This window comes from Astatotilapia calliptera, chromosome 19 (assembly GCF_900246225.1).
Source record: "Astatotilapia calliptera chromosome 19, fAstCal1.2, whole genome shotgun sequence".
In the NCBI taxonomy this organism is placed as follows: domain Eukaryota; kingdom Metazoa; phylum Chordata; class Actinopteri; order Cichliformes; family Cichlidae; genus Astatotilapia; species Astatotilapia calliptera.
Window position 1 is genome coordinate 7,174,659 of NC_039320.1, and position 13,252 is coordinate 7,187,910.

The 13,252-nt window shown below is 46.7% G+C and overlaps 1 protein-coding gene across 10 annotated transcripts in view; it reads right to left on the bottom strand.

Annotated features, from left to right (window-relative positions):
* Window positions 1–4,690: 4,690 nt before the first annotated feature.
* The window catches only part of LOC113012405 (AT-rich interactive domain-containing protein 1B-like), a 191,386-nt gene continuing 182,824 nt past the window's right edge, over window positions 4,691–13,252 (bottom strand). For 8 of the 10 annotated variants that reach the window (XM_026152589.1, XM_026152591.1, XM_026152590.1 and 5 more), the window contains 7 exons: window positions 11,343–11,512; window positions 10,388–10,520; window positions 10,159–10,278; window positions 9,973–10,048; window positions 8,506–9,232; window positions 8,083–8,213; window positions 4,691–7,856 (listed from right to left, as the gene is read on the bottom strand). In XM_026152589.1, the coding sequence (XP_026008374.1) occupies window positions 6,072–7,856; window positions 8,083–8,213; window positions 8,506–9,232; window positions 9,973–10,048; window positions 10,159–10,278; window positions 10,388–10,520; window positions 11,343–11,512 (3,142 nt within the window). In that variant the 3' untranslated portion in view covers window positions 4,691–6,071. The remainder of the gene's footprint in view (window positions 7,857–8,082; window positions 8,214–8,505; window positions 9,233–9,972; window positions 10,049–10,158; window positions 10,279–10,387; window positions 10,521–11,342; window positions 11,513–13,252) is intronic. The other 2 variants (XM_026152587.1, XM_026152582.1) reach the window with 1 other exon arrangement.

Here is a 13,252-nt window from a genome sequence, read left to right on the forward strand (position 1 = left end):
GTTTGCAACTTTATAAATAAAACTGAATTTAACTGAAATAAATTCAAATGTCAGTCGAACATTGTTAGCCAATGAGCACAATTGTTTAGTTTTTGGTGGCCATTGAAAAGAGTGCAGGTTTATTTATGTTCCTACGGCTGTGATGACTACGTGCAGTGTGAGTGTATACACAGCTCAAGGTGGACCCAGAGAAGCAGATCCAAGTGGCCTGCTGTGGTACTGCAACAAGCAAAGAAACTGAATAAAGGAAAGTGTCACCATAGATTTCTATCATGACTGTTTCTTTAAAACTGATGACAGCACAGCTGAAGCAGCATTTATATATAGTCACTTCATATTCACTGTGTTGTTACTTTGCTGCAGTTCCAGTCAGTTAAATGTGTACTGGTCTTTTGCGCAGCTGCAGGGTGAGACAATAATTCATATACGCAGTGCATATAACACAGACCATTGATATTAAGGTTCTCATATTACACTGATGATTTCAGCCAACTCTAATAAAATGGTCAGTAAGTCAGTGAAATATTGTGTGTCACAGGTTTAAGTGTCCTCCAGCAAACTCCATATAGTAGGTTGAAGGTGTCTTTATAGTCCTCACCTGCAAAGAGACATCAACCTTCAAAATGTCCCACAGCATGTCCTCAGAAACGTCCTAACACGCAGGTTAACCAGGAAGGAAGAGCGCTGAAGACAACAAACATTTGCTGAGAGTAAATTGTTTGTTAAATGGAGCCACCACTGCTCATATTTACTGTTTCTACTGAAAACAGGCAGCCATGCTGCACATAACTCGTGCTTGCTGAGATGCCAAGTGCAGTTCAGCAGTGATGCAATTTCCTGTTCGGCTAGATTAGTACAGATGATTTCATCATCAGCCCACAGTTCTTCTGCCATCCATGCTCCCCTCACACACACACACACACCTCCTCATCATCAGTCACTGGCTGCAATTATCCACTTTCTCTGAAAGGAGCTCTGCTGCTTTTTCTCTAATGTGAGAAGACTTAATTGGCCAGAATCAAACACCATGCAAAGAGGGAAACTGTGTGTTCTCGTTGCACTTTTCTAGCCTGCAAATGCATTTTTGATGTGAAAGCTGGGTGTCGTGTTAGCCATGCCGCGCCCGGTCTCAGACTGTAGGTTTAACACGCTCCCCCCCGTGTGAGTGCAGAGTGAGCAGCCACGGTGTGCTTTCCGAGGAAGTGGTCTTTTACCCTGCTGCGACATGCTTCCGTCATGCATCTGCAAAGCTTCCACCACCGGCCATGTGAATCCACCAAGTGGCACATGCCACACTTGATCTGCTGCAAAGCTGTGGATGTTTGTAATGGCTGCTAATGATCTGTAAGGCCTCCAGACTAATTCTTTAACCACGGAGCTCGTTAAGCAGCCCGATGACATACGGCAGGAGCCGTGTTTGTGTTGGCAAACGGGTGGACATGATAGGCCCCTTGAGTCAGAGTCCAAGAACAACATAGGCTTGACTTACATCCTGCCAAGGCCTCGTGCTGACAGTATTGTTTAGTTTAAAAAGCTGGACTGGATGAAAGAACACGGCGAGATCAAAGCCTCATCAGGGGGCTAATATACTCTCTATAGTCAAAATTACCAGATGAAGTCAAACCTGACTCATCGCTGCTGCCTTACGTGTACTGTAGCACATCACTAGAAAGGTCAGTCCTGTCTGTTTTGTTTCCACCCAGTGCTCATTAATTTACCTACAAGAGCAGTGAGAGGCAGCAAGGCAGCGGACCCCAGCCAGCGGTAGCCAATGACAGGCTCGGTTTCCTCCCGGCCACCACATCCATCCTGTCAGAGCTCAGTGACTCAGCTTTTCAGAGGCACGGGAGAGTGGGAGGTTTTCTCCTGCGCTTGGCTGCCTACGTGAAACACATCCTCCATCACCAAAAAAGTACAGCAGCCCACTTTCCCTCCAAACTCTGAATGACGGGCTGAAATCAAAAACACTCTGAAGTATGTGGGCGCTATTTATAATGTGCAGGTGTGTACCTGTAAGATGCGCTCAGAAGCATATCAGTCATTTCCTTCTCTGCAGAAACTGGCTTCAGTTAGAGATCAATCAAACTGTTAACCATGTCTCAGGCAGGCTGTAATTAATTTCAAAGTGTCAGTAAGAGTTAAATAAGACGAAGATGAGTGATCACGCTTCTCTGCTGCCAAGCAGCCAGACTCGCTCTCATTCTTTGAAGCCAAACTTGTGATGGGACCACTTATCGGCTGTGTTCTTAACCTCAGGAATGTTATTATTAAAATCAGCCTAAAATAGGACTTGATTTCATACCCATGTTTCCCCTGGCAAAGGAAGACGAGAGAGAGACGTCAAATTCCAACTAAAGAGGAAGTAACGACACTGGGGAGACACAAAAAAGAGAAAACACCAAACAAACTGTAGACTCTATTCAGTAAAAACTCAAACACCCTTGGATAGATGAGTGGCTGATGGTTTGTGTCCTTCTTGGAAACGCTGCAAGAGGACGCATTAAAGTCAGGGGGTACACAGAGTGCATCAGTCATGAGTTTCTGCTCCTAAAAGCACTTCTGATGATCGTGTTTGCACATGTGCATGTCTTCATTAACAGAGGAACCTTTATAACCTGTGATAATTAATGAAACACAGCAGATTAGCAGATTTCTGCAGAGAATAAGAAATTAGCTTTCCATCATTCGTCACAACATTATCATCTTTGATGTAAGCTTGAGACGTTTCTGTGGACTCGTAAAGTAAAAGCTTGTAAAGCTCAAGTTGTTTAAGGTCAAACACAAACTGTGAGTGTTTTAATGTGAAAAGCTTGAAAACAGGGGGAAGCACAGAGTGACTGTTCCTTATATTGTCGGACTAAACTATGATGATGATATGCACATATGTAAGGTTTTATGAGCTCAGTGTTCCTCCTCTGAGAGCAGATTAGAATGAATATAATTCCATCTCTAAAAAGACTTTTTCAGATGCTACAAATCTAAATCCAGCTTAGTTCTTTGATTTGTGCTGGTTAATTTTGCACATTTTAATGAACTAATTCCAAAGCGAACTGTAAAATAAATGAAACCAAAATGAGTGAAACTGGTAATTATGGAGGCTTTCTGAAAGCGAGGGAGTAATGTGTATAACAGATGGGAAGCAGCAGCAAAGAGACGGGGTAGCTGTACCTCCCATGTTCCATTGATCTAAGTGTGCAGCACAAAAACAGAATATTTTTAATCACAATTAGCAGAGTTAACTAAGAAAATGGGTGTAAATAACTGAGCTAAACCCTGCATGGTGTCAACAGGCCTGATTTTCAGTGGCCGTGCAGCCACTGCTCGATAGATCTGTTTGGGCTATAACACCTTCATCCAGGACCTCAGTTGTGCTAAACAACAACGTGACAGCACATAATGCCAGGACAATTAAGAGAACTTAGCATTGTGTGTGTAGTGGAAAACAAACCACAATAAAGAATAAAGACAAACAGCTGTCTTTTCTCCACGGCTATGAGGAAACGTCCAGACGGAGCAATGCAACTGTTCTCATGGCACCCAGTAGTACACTTTCTCCTTGATATTAATACTTATAAATACTTGTATGTTTACCGGATCAAGGCTGTGAGATGAAGTCTTTGGAGGACATTAGTTTGGCTTTGAGTCCAGTGAATCTGAGAGCTGGTGTTTCTGCAGCGCCTGAAGAGTGAGATGATCCATGACACAATAAAATCTGACTCTAACTGAAGGGCGGGACTGATGCCAAGACCTGCGTTAGACACACAGCCCGAGAGCTGCTGTGATGTACAGTTTGTAACGTTGTCCAAGGAACAGTCAGCTTTCAGGAGAATCATCACATTCTGCTGTTTACTCTTCCCAACAGCAACTTATCACCGTGCTCACTTATACACTTTATTAGGGAAACATTGGATATTTTTGCATTAACACAAAGATGTAATCAGCCAATCATATGGCTGCACTTCACAGATGCTTTTGGGTGGTGGTGAGCTGCTGAGGTGTTTTGAATGTGGTGAGGTTTTTGGTGCCAGGCGGGCTGATCTGCTGGACTTTCCCAAACAACTATGGTTAAAATCCAGTGAGCAGCAGCTCTCCAGGAGAAAATCCTTGTTGATGTCAGAGGAGAACTGGAGCTACAATTCACACAGGCTCGCCAAAACTGGACAACAGACGATGGAACAACGTTTCGGGATCCGATGAGTCTTTCTCTGCTGCAACATTTGGATTAGAGTCAGAGTTCGATGTAAACAACCAGAAGCATGGATCCATCCTGCCTCGTACCAACAGCTGATCATTACAAGGATAGGATGGTGGGGGTGTGACGATGTGGGGATATTTTCTCGGCACAGTTTGGGCCCCTGAGCACCAGCTGAGCATCATTAAAGCTCCACAGCCTACCCGAGCAACGTCCGTCCCTTTAGACCAGTCTACCATCTTCTACACACCAAGTCATGAAGCTCAAATCCTCTCGAACTGGTTTGTTGAGTTCACTGCACTCAAACGGCCTCCACAGCGTCCAGATCTCAATCCAACAGAATCAACGGGGGATTCTCGCTACGGATGCAAATGACAAATCTGCAGGAACTGTGAGACGCTACCATCTCAGCTTGGACCAAACTCTCAGATGTTTTCAGCACCTTTTTGAACCTGTGCCACAAAGGATTCGGATGCAGCCAATAAAAGACAGCCCACGTAAGCAGTTGATGTTTGTTTTATTGGCCTAAGATTGTCTGGACATAATGTAACGTCTCCAGTGCTTAACGATGTTCATCGTACATTTATTCGTGACATGTGCAGCACAGAGTATAAATGTGTATACTGAATAAAAGACAGGAGTCATATGAAAAAAGGCATTTTTTACAATGAGCTTTCAGGATGTTTTGATCTTTTCACGTGTTTTGTTTTCGAGCATCGTGTAGATTCAAAAATATGCCCACTGACATGAACGCAGGACGTGAACAAACAGAAAGATGTTCGGTTCCCTCGCATGGCGTCTCCACAGTCACCCCCTCACCCTGGCACTTCCACGTTTCATTACCAAAGCGATTGTTTTCTCAGCTATAATACAACGCATACAGGATTTTTTTCTTCTTTTTTTGTTGTTTTTGTGTGTTTTTTTTGAACGGTGAAACATCAGATACATCTGCCATGTTCAAATATTTGACCCCATTAACAAAATATGTATAATAACAATACCAAATTTACCAACAATAAAAGCATTTGTTATAATAGTCAGAAAGTCCCGTCTCCTGCTATGCTAGATAAAGACTGAAAGAATCGTGTGTACAACAGTTTATATACACGGTGATGAAAAAATACAGACATAACACAAGTGATCAGGAAACACAAAGTTCATCTGTGAAAGTCATTGAGGCTATGATTGATAAATTAGACGCTTCTCTGACGGATGCTCTTCTCTGATGTCGATTGGCTGGTGCAATGCTGCCTCCTCGTGGCCATGAGCGCACACTGCAGGTGTCAGAAGCTTTTACATCCTCTGGTTTTCAAAGGGACAACTTGCTCCAAGTCCTATTGCACAACGTATGTTCCAGCGATGGAGACGTTTCAGTTTAAAAACTCAGTGTTTTCTCTGTGTTTTTTTCCTCCACCGCTGTTGGCAAAAAGTTCAAACTACTGTACAGTGTCACATTTTAAATAAATACTCTCCATTAACAAAAAGTTGATGAGCATATTGGCGTTTATAAAACTGAAAAACATCTCATCGACTCTAAAGGAACCACAGAATCGAGCACCAAGATCTGGTGGCAGCTTTGGCTGAAAAAGTAAACAAAGGAAGAAAAGAAAATAATGCCAAACCAAACGCAGCAATCCGACACCAGCAGGTATTAAATATTTGTATTAAAACGAGCTTTCAAATCCCGACATCGCCCAGAAGCTATACATACATATATATATATGTATATATATATATGTATATAGATAGAGACATTTTGTTTATGCAGATACTTCTTTTAAAAAAAACACAAACATTTTCTGTCATTTTAATAAATAAAAATAGAAAAACCACAGAAATAGCCTCAGCGTGTGCCGCGCCAGTCCCGCCTCTCCTCATGTCATAACTTCCCCAAGTGAAACAGGACTTGGCAAATAATGGCGACCACTCCCACATTGAGCACCGAGGAGATGGAGATGTCTAATAATCTGCTTTCATACAGTACAAACTCTTTCTTGTTCTCTTGCACTTTGGCCATAGCCAGCAGGCCTTTAGCTGCTCTGCACATCATGTTTATACTGGGCGGGTCCATGGGAGGATGGCCCATGTGCAGCAGGCTGTGAGGGTTCTGCTGATACTGTGCCATGCTAACGCCGTCCTCCAAGAAAACTACCAGGTTACCCACGCTGCCCTTCTGCATGGCTATGGCACGCGCCGCTGTGGGGTCTCCCTGTGCCAGGTGGGAGAGCACAGCCACCGCCATCTCCCTGTACACCTGGGCCTTCCTCTGACCCACGTAGCGCACCAGGACCGTGAACAGTTTCTCCTGTCGGCTGAACGGCGGCGTCGCCAGCAGGAGGTCCAAGTTGCCCTCCTGGATGCTCAGCTTGCAGAGGCATTCCAGCACCAGCCTCTGGGGGGTGAGCTGGGAATGAGGTCCTGCCGACGGAAAGGGGTCCTGGGCTTCGGTTGAGGGGCAAACCATCCAGTGGAGGAGGCCGTCCAGGATGGGAAGGCAGATGGTATCTGGGTAAGTGGAGAGATCCAACTGGCCAGCGATGTTGGCCAGAGTGACCATGGCGTTCTCCCTGAGCAGACTCAGACACTCCCACCACCACTCGTCCTTACTGCTCGACAGCCCCCGCTCCTGCTGCTCGTCTCTTTGGAAGCTGGGAGGTAACCTGTTCCTCTCAGGGTGCACGTGGTGCAGCAGAAGCAGCCTGCCCAGCAGAAGAACCAGAGCAGGGTGGCGGGACATGTCCAAGTCATTCCCCGGGATAAAGGACAGACTCCGGACGATGTTGGAGACGCAGGTGCACCGCTTGGACAGCGAGTCCTGCCAGGCAGATGTGGTGGTGAGCGGAGCCTCGTCCAGGCAGCGTGGCTCATCCTCCAGCAAGGTGATGTGGTCCTCCTCCCCATCTGGGTGCACCCTGAAGGGGTAAGAGGGCAGAGAGCGCGCGGGATGGCCGTAAGCGAGGGCGTCAACGCGGGCGCACAGAACGTCGTCGATAGTCGCGGTGATGTGTTTCAGAGGTTGCTTCTTTTCGTGGTCCATCTTGCTCTCCTGTTTGCTCTCGTTTCTCCTGCCTTCATCTTCGGGCGCTTCGCTCCGGGGTTCGAAGTGTGTCTGAATGTGTGCCGTGGAGTCGCCTCCACCCGCCTGCCAGTGCAGCAGCCCGCTGGTAAACTCTGTGAGGTAACCGGACATGTCATCGGTCAGGTTCTCTTTGTGAACAATCTTGATGGGGAACTTGTCGTATTTGCTGGCTTGTTTGGGTTTATGCTCCGCCTCTGCTACGGGCCGATCCACGGTCTCTGCTTCACACTCTGCTGCCTCCTCTTCTTCTTCTTTTCCCTCCTTTTCACCATCTTCTCCACTCTTGTCCTCCCTGTTAACGCTCATGTTGGACTCCTCTGTTTCGCCGTTCACCTCGGCCGGCTCTGCAGCAACAGGTGTCACTTCCTCGGTGACGCCCTCGGCACGCTCCACCTGGGTCTCCTCGGCTTTAGAGAGCTCAGGCTGGACAGGAGAGCCAGAATCCCGCTCAGGTCTTTCGTTCTGTGCAGACGCTGGACTTGAGGACAGTTTCTTAGTCCCCACCTCAAACTCTTCCAGGATGCCAAAGATCTCAATCAAGCAACGGCGGAAGTACTCGACGATGAGCTCGAGGAATCCAGGCAACTGGACAGAGAAAAATAAAACGTGATCAATGCTGAGCAGAAAGAAGTCAGACGAGCTATCAAGTAGTCCCAGACTCTGAATACGAGCCAAGAATTTTTAAGTAGATATAATACTGCAAAACCTCAGAGGTGCATAACTAACTTGACTCTCGTGGAGTTTTATTGCAAAAGAAAAACAGGATCTAGATGATGATAAAGACAGGCTCTGTTCTGTGGGTTGGTTTTACCTGGGAGAGGTTAAAGGAGGCCACTGTGCTGTCATCGTACAGCAGGATATTGATGGTATCTAGCGCCCACGTGCTCTCTGCCAGCAGGCCAGACTTCAGAGACATCATCACGCGCCAGGCCTCAGGCGTTCCTGGGATTAAAACAGTGGGATTTTTGGAACCAGGAAGAAAAAAAACTGGCAATCAAACGTCCTGAAGATGAGAGGGACGTTAACCAAAGTAGATGGTTGTAATTTCTTTGATAAAATTTGGCTCATGTTGTGCTACCGTTAGCTGACAATGAGCTGCACCAGTGCAGCGATAGGGGAGCTAAAACACCGTTTCTTTTACAGCTGGAAAACACGGAAAACTTCCACCGGAGAAGAACCAGGTTTAAACAAGCTGCAAATATGCTGCTGCTGAGAACCTAAAAAACGATCTTACCACTGTCCTTGGATGTTAGCTTGCGTCGAGGCTTGAGAATCGGCAGGGTGCCCTCCACTGAACCCGGTGGGTAGTTGAGGTCCCTCCTCAGATTAGGAGGAAACTGCCCGATGGGTCCACCGCCCTGCGATCCCATCATGGCCAGGCCGGGTTTAGGCATCTTCATGGGGGACATGAATGGCGCTTTGCTGGGCGACATTCGAGAGTCCATGGAGCGCTGGAAGGCCCCTGGGCTCGGCGCTCTGGGCAGGTGGTTGGCCATGGACGGGGAGTTGGAATAAGACGACGGCTGACGCGAGGACAGGGGGGGCATGCCGCCTGATGATGACATGTACGGAGACTGACGGTGCCACTGCTCCGGCCCGGGCCGCCCGTCCATGTCGTCTCTGCCTATCGAGCCGTACGGGGGCATTTGTGATCCCGGCCTGCTGGGGTAGGGGTAGCCGAGGTCTGTCCTCGAAGGCCACATGTTGGGCCCGTCGGCAGCGTGATTAGGAGGGGGCCCCCCACCCAGCATACTGTGCTGGCTCTGGCCCGAGGGGGCCATACGGTCGCGGGGGTACGGGTAGGGGAACTGTCCCTGGAGCGGTCTGTGTTCAGAGTAACCGCTGCCGTAGTGGTTGTACATGTCCGGCTGCTGGTTGGTGTACTGCATGGCGTACATGTCGCCCTCGTGTCTCTTGGGCGGGGGGCCGTACATTCCATCCAGCGGACGCTTGTAGCCCTGCTGAAGCAACGGGGGAGATCGTTAGCGACGACGCTTAACAAAAAGCAATCACACGATGAAAACATGCTTCCATGAGACGTGCACACAAAGCTCACGAGAGCATCCATTTTTCTTCACATCCACCTGTCAGTGGGCGAGAGGTGAGGCGCGTGGCTCGTACTTCCATTACCATAATTATTTTACCGCGATGCTCCATTACACCTCCAGCCGGGAGCTCCGCCGATCTATCAAAGACTCAGAAATATTCTGAGTTGTGAACTAAATCTGAAACCACGCTCGTGTGGCAGAAACGCAGCAGGACGCTGCAAAAACACGCGATGGCTTCTGCTCAGAGCGGTCACCTAATGGCCAATTACCTCACACTATTTTCCTCCGAGACACAAAGAAACAGTTCTACTCGATACCATAATTACGTGGCTAATAATCTTCAGTTTGACAAATGACGTGCGAGAGAGGACCATTGATTGGCCCATTCATGAGGGTCATTATTAGGACTCAAAACAAGCAATCATCGCTCTGCTTTACTTCATTCTGATGGTTCAAAAAAGCAGAAATTGATTGTGATCACAATGACAACAAGAAACAACCACAGTCACAAAACACATCCCACCCACTGTGCTGTTATCTTATTAATTTATTATCTCTGGGCTGAGATTTGACACTCTAATCAAACGTCTTGTTTACAGCAGGTATGATTACGGTAAAGCTCTGACTGAGAGCGCCGTGACGAGCTGTCTCACCTGCTGCTGTGGGTACATCCCAGATGGATGCATCCCGTACGGCATGCTGGAATACTGCTGACCGTAGCCGTCGTGTCTGAAGCAGAGGACAGAGGGGAAAGAGAGTATCACTCACTGATTGTTACAGAGCACAGGCCTCCAGAGAGGCACGCACACTCTGCTGGAGACACGTACGAGAGCGCTGACCTGTGCTGTGAGGAGTATCTGCTGGGCGAGTACATGCTGCCCTCACTGTTGGAAGGTCCCATGTTGGTCTGACTCCCAGGGGGGCCCATGGTCCCCTCCATCCCCATCATATGGTCCGGCCTAAAGACAGCAGGACATGCTTTACTGATGCTGTGCAGTACACCACGCCTCGACGTTCAGGACAGAATAAATAAGAGGAAACTGATTCCCCCACTTTGTGTTTTTTTACCTCCTGTCGTAGCCCGGCCCGTACGGGTACTGTGACCTTTGGCTCATGCTCAGGGCTGATGGGGGTCGACCATACATGTCCTGCATACCGCTTCCGGGCATCTGGGCTGGAATATAAGGATCGGCTCCTGCCACTGTGGAGGAAGGAAAGCAAAGACCTTAGACTGGACCTAATAATCTAAATTGTATGAACGCGTTAAAGAACAAGGAGGGGAAATGGTTTCATTCTCCTGGAAATATCCAACAGCATCTAAATGTGCATTTCTGAATGCACGAACCATGTTTCTGCTGACCAGCAGGTGGCAGCATGCCTCTATGAATATTCTGCACTTTGCATGATTAAACCTATTGTTCTGAGTTGTTATGCAGCTATCATCCACCATATTATTCATTCAGACTCCATTCTCGCCAGCCTTCAGAGGAGCCGCCATTCTTTCTAAAACTCCCGTTTGTTCTGAAAACCAAACCGCACGAGTTGGTCGAAGCAGGTGCTTCACAGCGGGGGGAAGGATGAAAGGTTGGAAACAAGAGGATGAAAAGGAGGAACAAAGTTAGGATGAGACGCAGACTAAGCTACAAGAACTTAAAACGAGCTGGTGTGTTTTGGATAAAGCGACAAACAGTTCTCATTTCGATTCATACTTCTAGTAGGAAAACACACACACAAACACACACACACACACACATCTGTCCTGATGTGAGATGACACAGTGACAAGATAATGAATTAGACCACTGAAACAGATGAAAGCCCACTGTCTTTGGGATACACGATTCACTGAAATGAAAGCTTTTGCACAGTTTAAAGATGAAGTTGAGAACGACCCCCCTAATTTGTCGTACCTGTGGATTAAATGAAACTCAGAACAACGCTGTTCCCTCAAAGTTCAATTAAGGACAATAAAAATGGAGAATCGGGTTTGGGTGAAGGTTTATTACTGCATGTGTCTCACTCACTCTTCCTCATCCCGGCGAAGGGGTCCTTGGCATCGTACTGCATCCTCATCATCATGTCAGGCATGCTGAGGCCCTGCTGGTACGTAGCCGAGGGGGGCAGGGCGGGAGTCCGCTTCTGGAAGGCCGGGTCGCTCACCTCTGAGAAGGGGTCCTGCACGCTCACACTGCTCCTGGAAGTGAGGGGGGATGAGAGGCACCGACACAACACACTGAATGCTTGGATACAAAAATAATAAAGTTGTCAGTTTCATTTTTTAAGAGCGGGAGTCAATCATGACATATACTATTTGGTCATTTTATTATTTGAGCCGCTCCTCGTGTATTTTTTAATTTTTCCTTTGAAAATAGGAAAAAGGTGCAGAGATGTACTGAAACGTGCAGACATACACAGAAATGCAGAATATGAAACAGTTTGCACATTTCTAATGGTCATCATTTGGTGTGAGCGCTTTTATCCTTCAGCACAGACTCAACTCTCTCTCAGGTGGGTTCTCCAGGATGTTTTAAGCTCTTCTTTGGATGTTTCTGCCTTTTGAGGATGATCCCACACTGCCCAAGTAATGCTGAGGTCTGGGCTCTGGGGACACTGATGGTGTTCCCCTGTGTGCCTCACTGCCATGCTCTCCACATGTTACTCCATGGTGGATCAAAATCTGATGGTACTTTTCTGCATTCATGACAAGATCCCAGCACCACTGGCTGAAATGCAGCTCAACCCCCCACCCTGCTTCACAGATGGCTGCAGACTCACTGTTGGACCTCCCCCTGACCTCCTTGTACATACTGACCATGATTTGAACCAAACCTTTTCAAATTTATATTCCTCACACCGTCACACCCATTGCTCTGATTTTCAGTCCAGTTCTTGTGTAATTTAATACCTCAGTCTTGGCTTCTTGACAGCTGTCCTTCGACTGAGATCATTTCTGCTGAAGCTTCAGTGAACAGCAGATGGATCAGCTGAAGGTCCAAATACATCTTTCAGGTCCTGAATCAGGTCTTTACTTTTTTCCTGATTCTTGTTCAGTTTCCTCAAATTTTTTTCTGAGATAAGCCAGCTCTTCAGCTCACAGCTATTGAGCTATTTTGTTGGTACAAAAATACTATTTCATGTCAAAGTGTGTTATCTTGGGTACTTTTCACAGATTCAAGTGAGGACAGTAAAGAAATGAGACCAAATGTTTTTGTGACATGAAGAGATCATCTAAAATAGTCTCTTTGCTAGGTTGTCTGTTATGTGTAGAGACAACACAGTTTCATCTGCAAGGAGCTTTTTTATGCATGAATGACTCAGAGGTCAGAGTTATGCAGCTGAACTAACAAAAACATTGCTTTAAAAACAAACAGGTACGAGGCCTGGATTGAAAACGAGTGAAAAAGCCGCCAATGTCAAAAAAATAAAAACAATCTGAAAGACCTTCAGAGAACTCAGGACCACATTACAAATGACAAGAAAGTCTGCTCCATGGAAACGAAGCAGAAAGAAATAATGGGCGGCTCAGGACACAGAACAACACAAAATCAACATTTAATTTGAAAAAACTTTTTTTAGGTTTTTAATGTGGAAACAAGGACAGGTAGGTCGCACGCAGCCATCGATGTGTCACATTCAGGACTGTGAAACAGGAACTCGGAGACTCAACAACAAAACTGTTTTATTTTGTGTGAATAAATCGAGTCGATTACTTTTTGTTGGCTTTTGTTGACTTGACTGGGAGGCCTGTGAGGAGGCTGTGGGGGACATGCTTTTTATATTAGATTAAAACACATTAATTAACTGTCCAGCGTGTCCCAGTGTGGCCCTGAAGGAAACGGAGTTTGACAGCCCCGCTGTGATGCGCACGAAAAAACCTTAAATTTAAATGTGACAAGAGGCCGTCAGTCAACTGTGTGCAAAATAAAACCTTTGA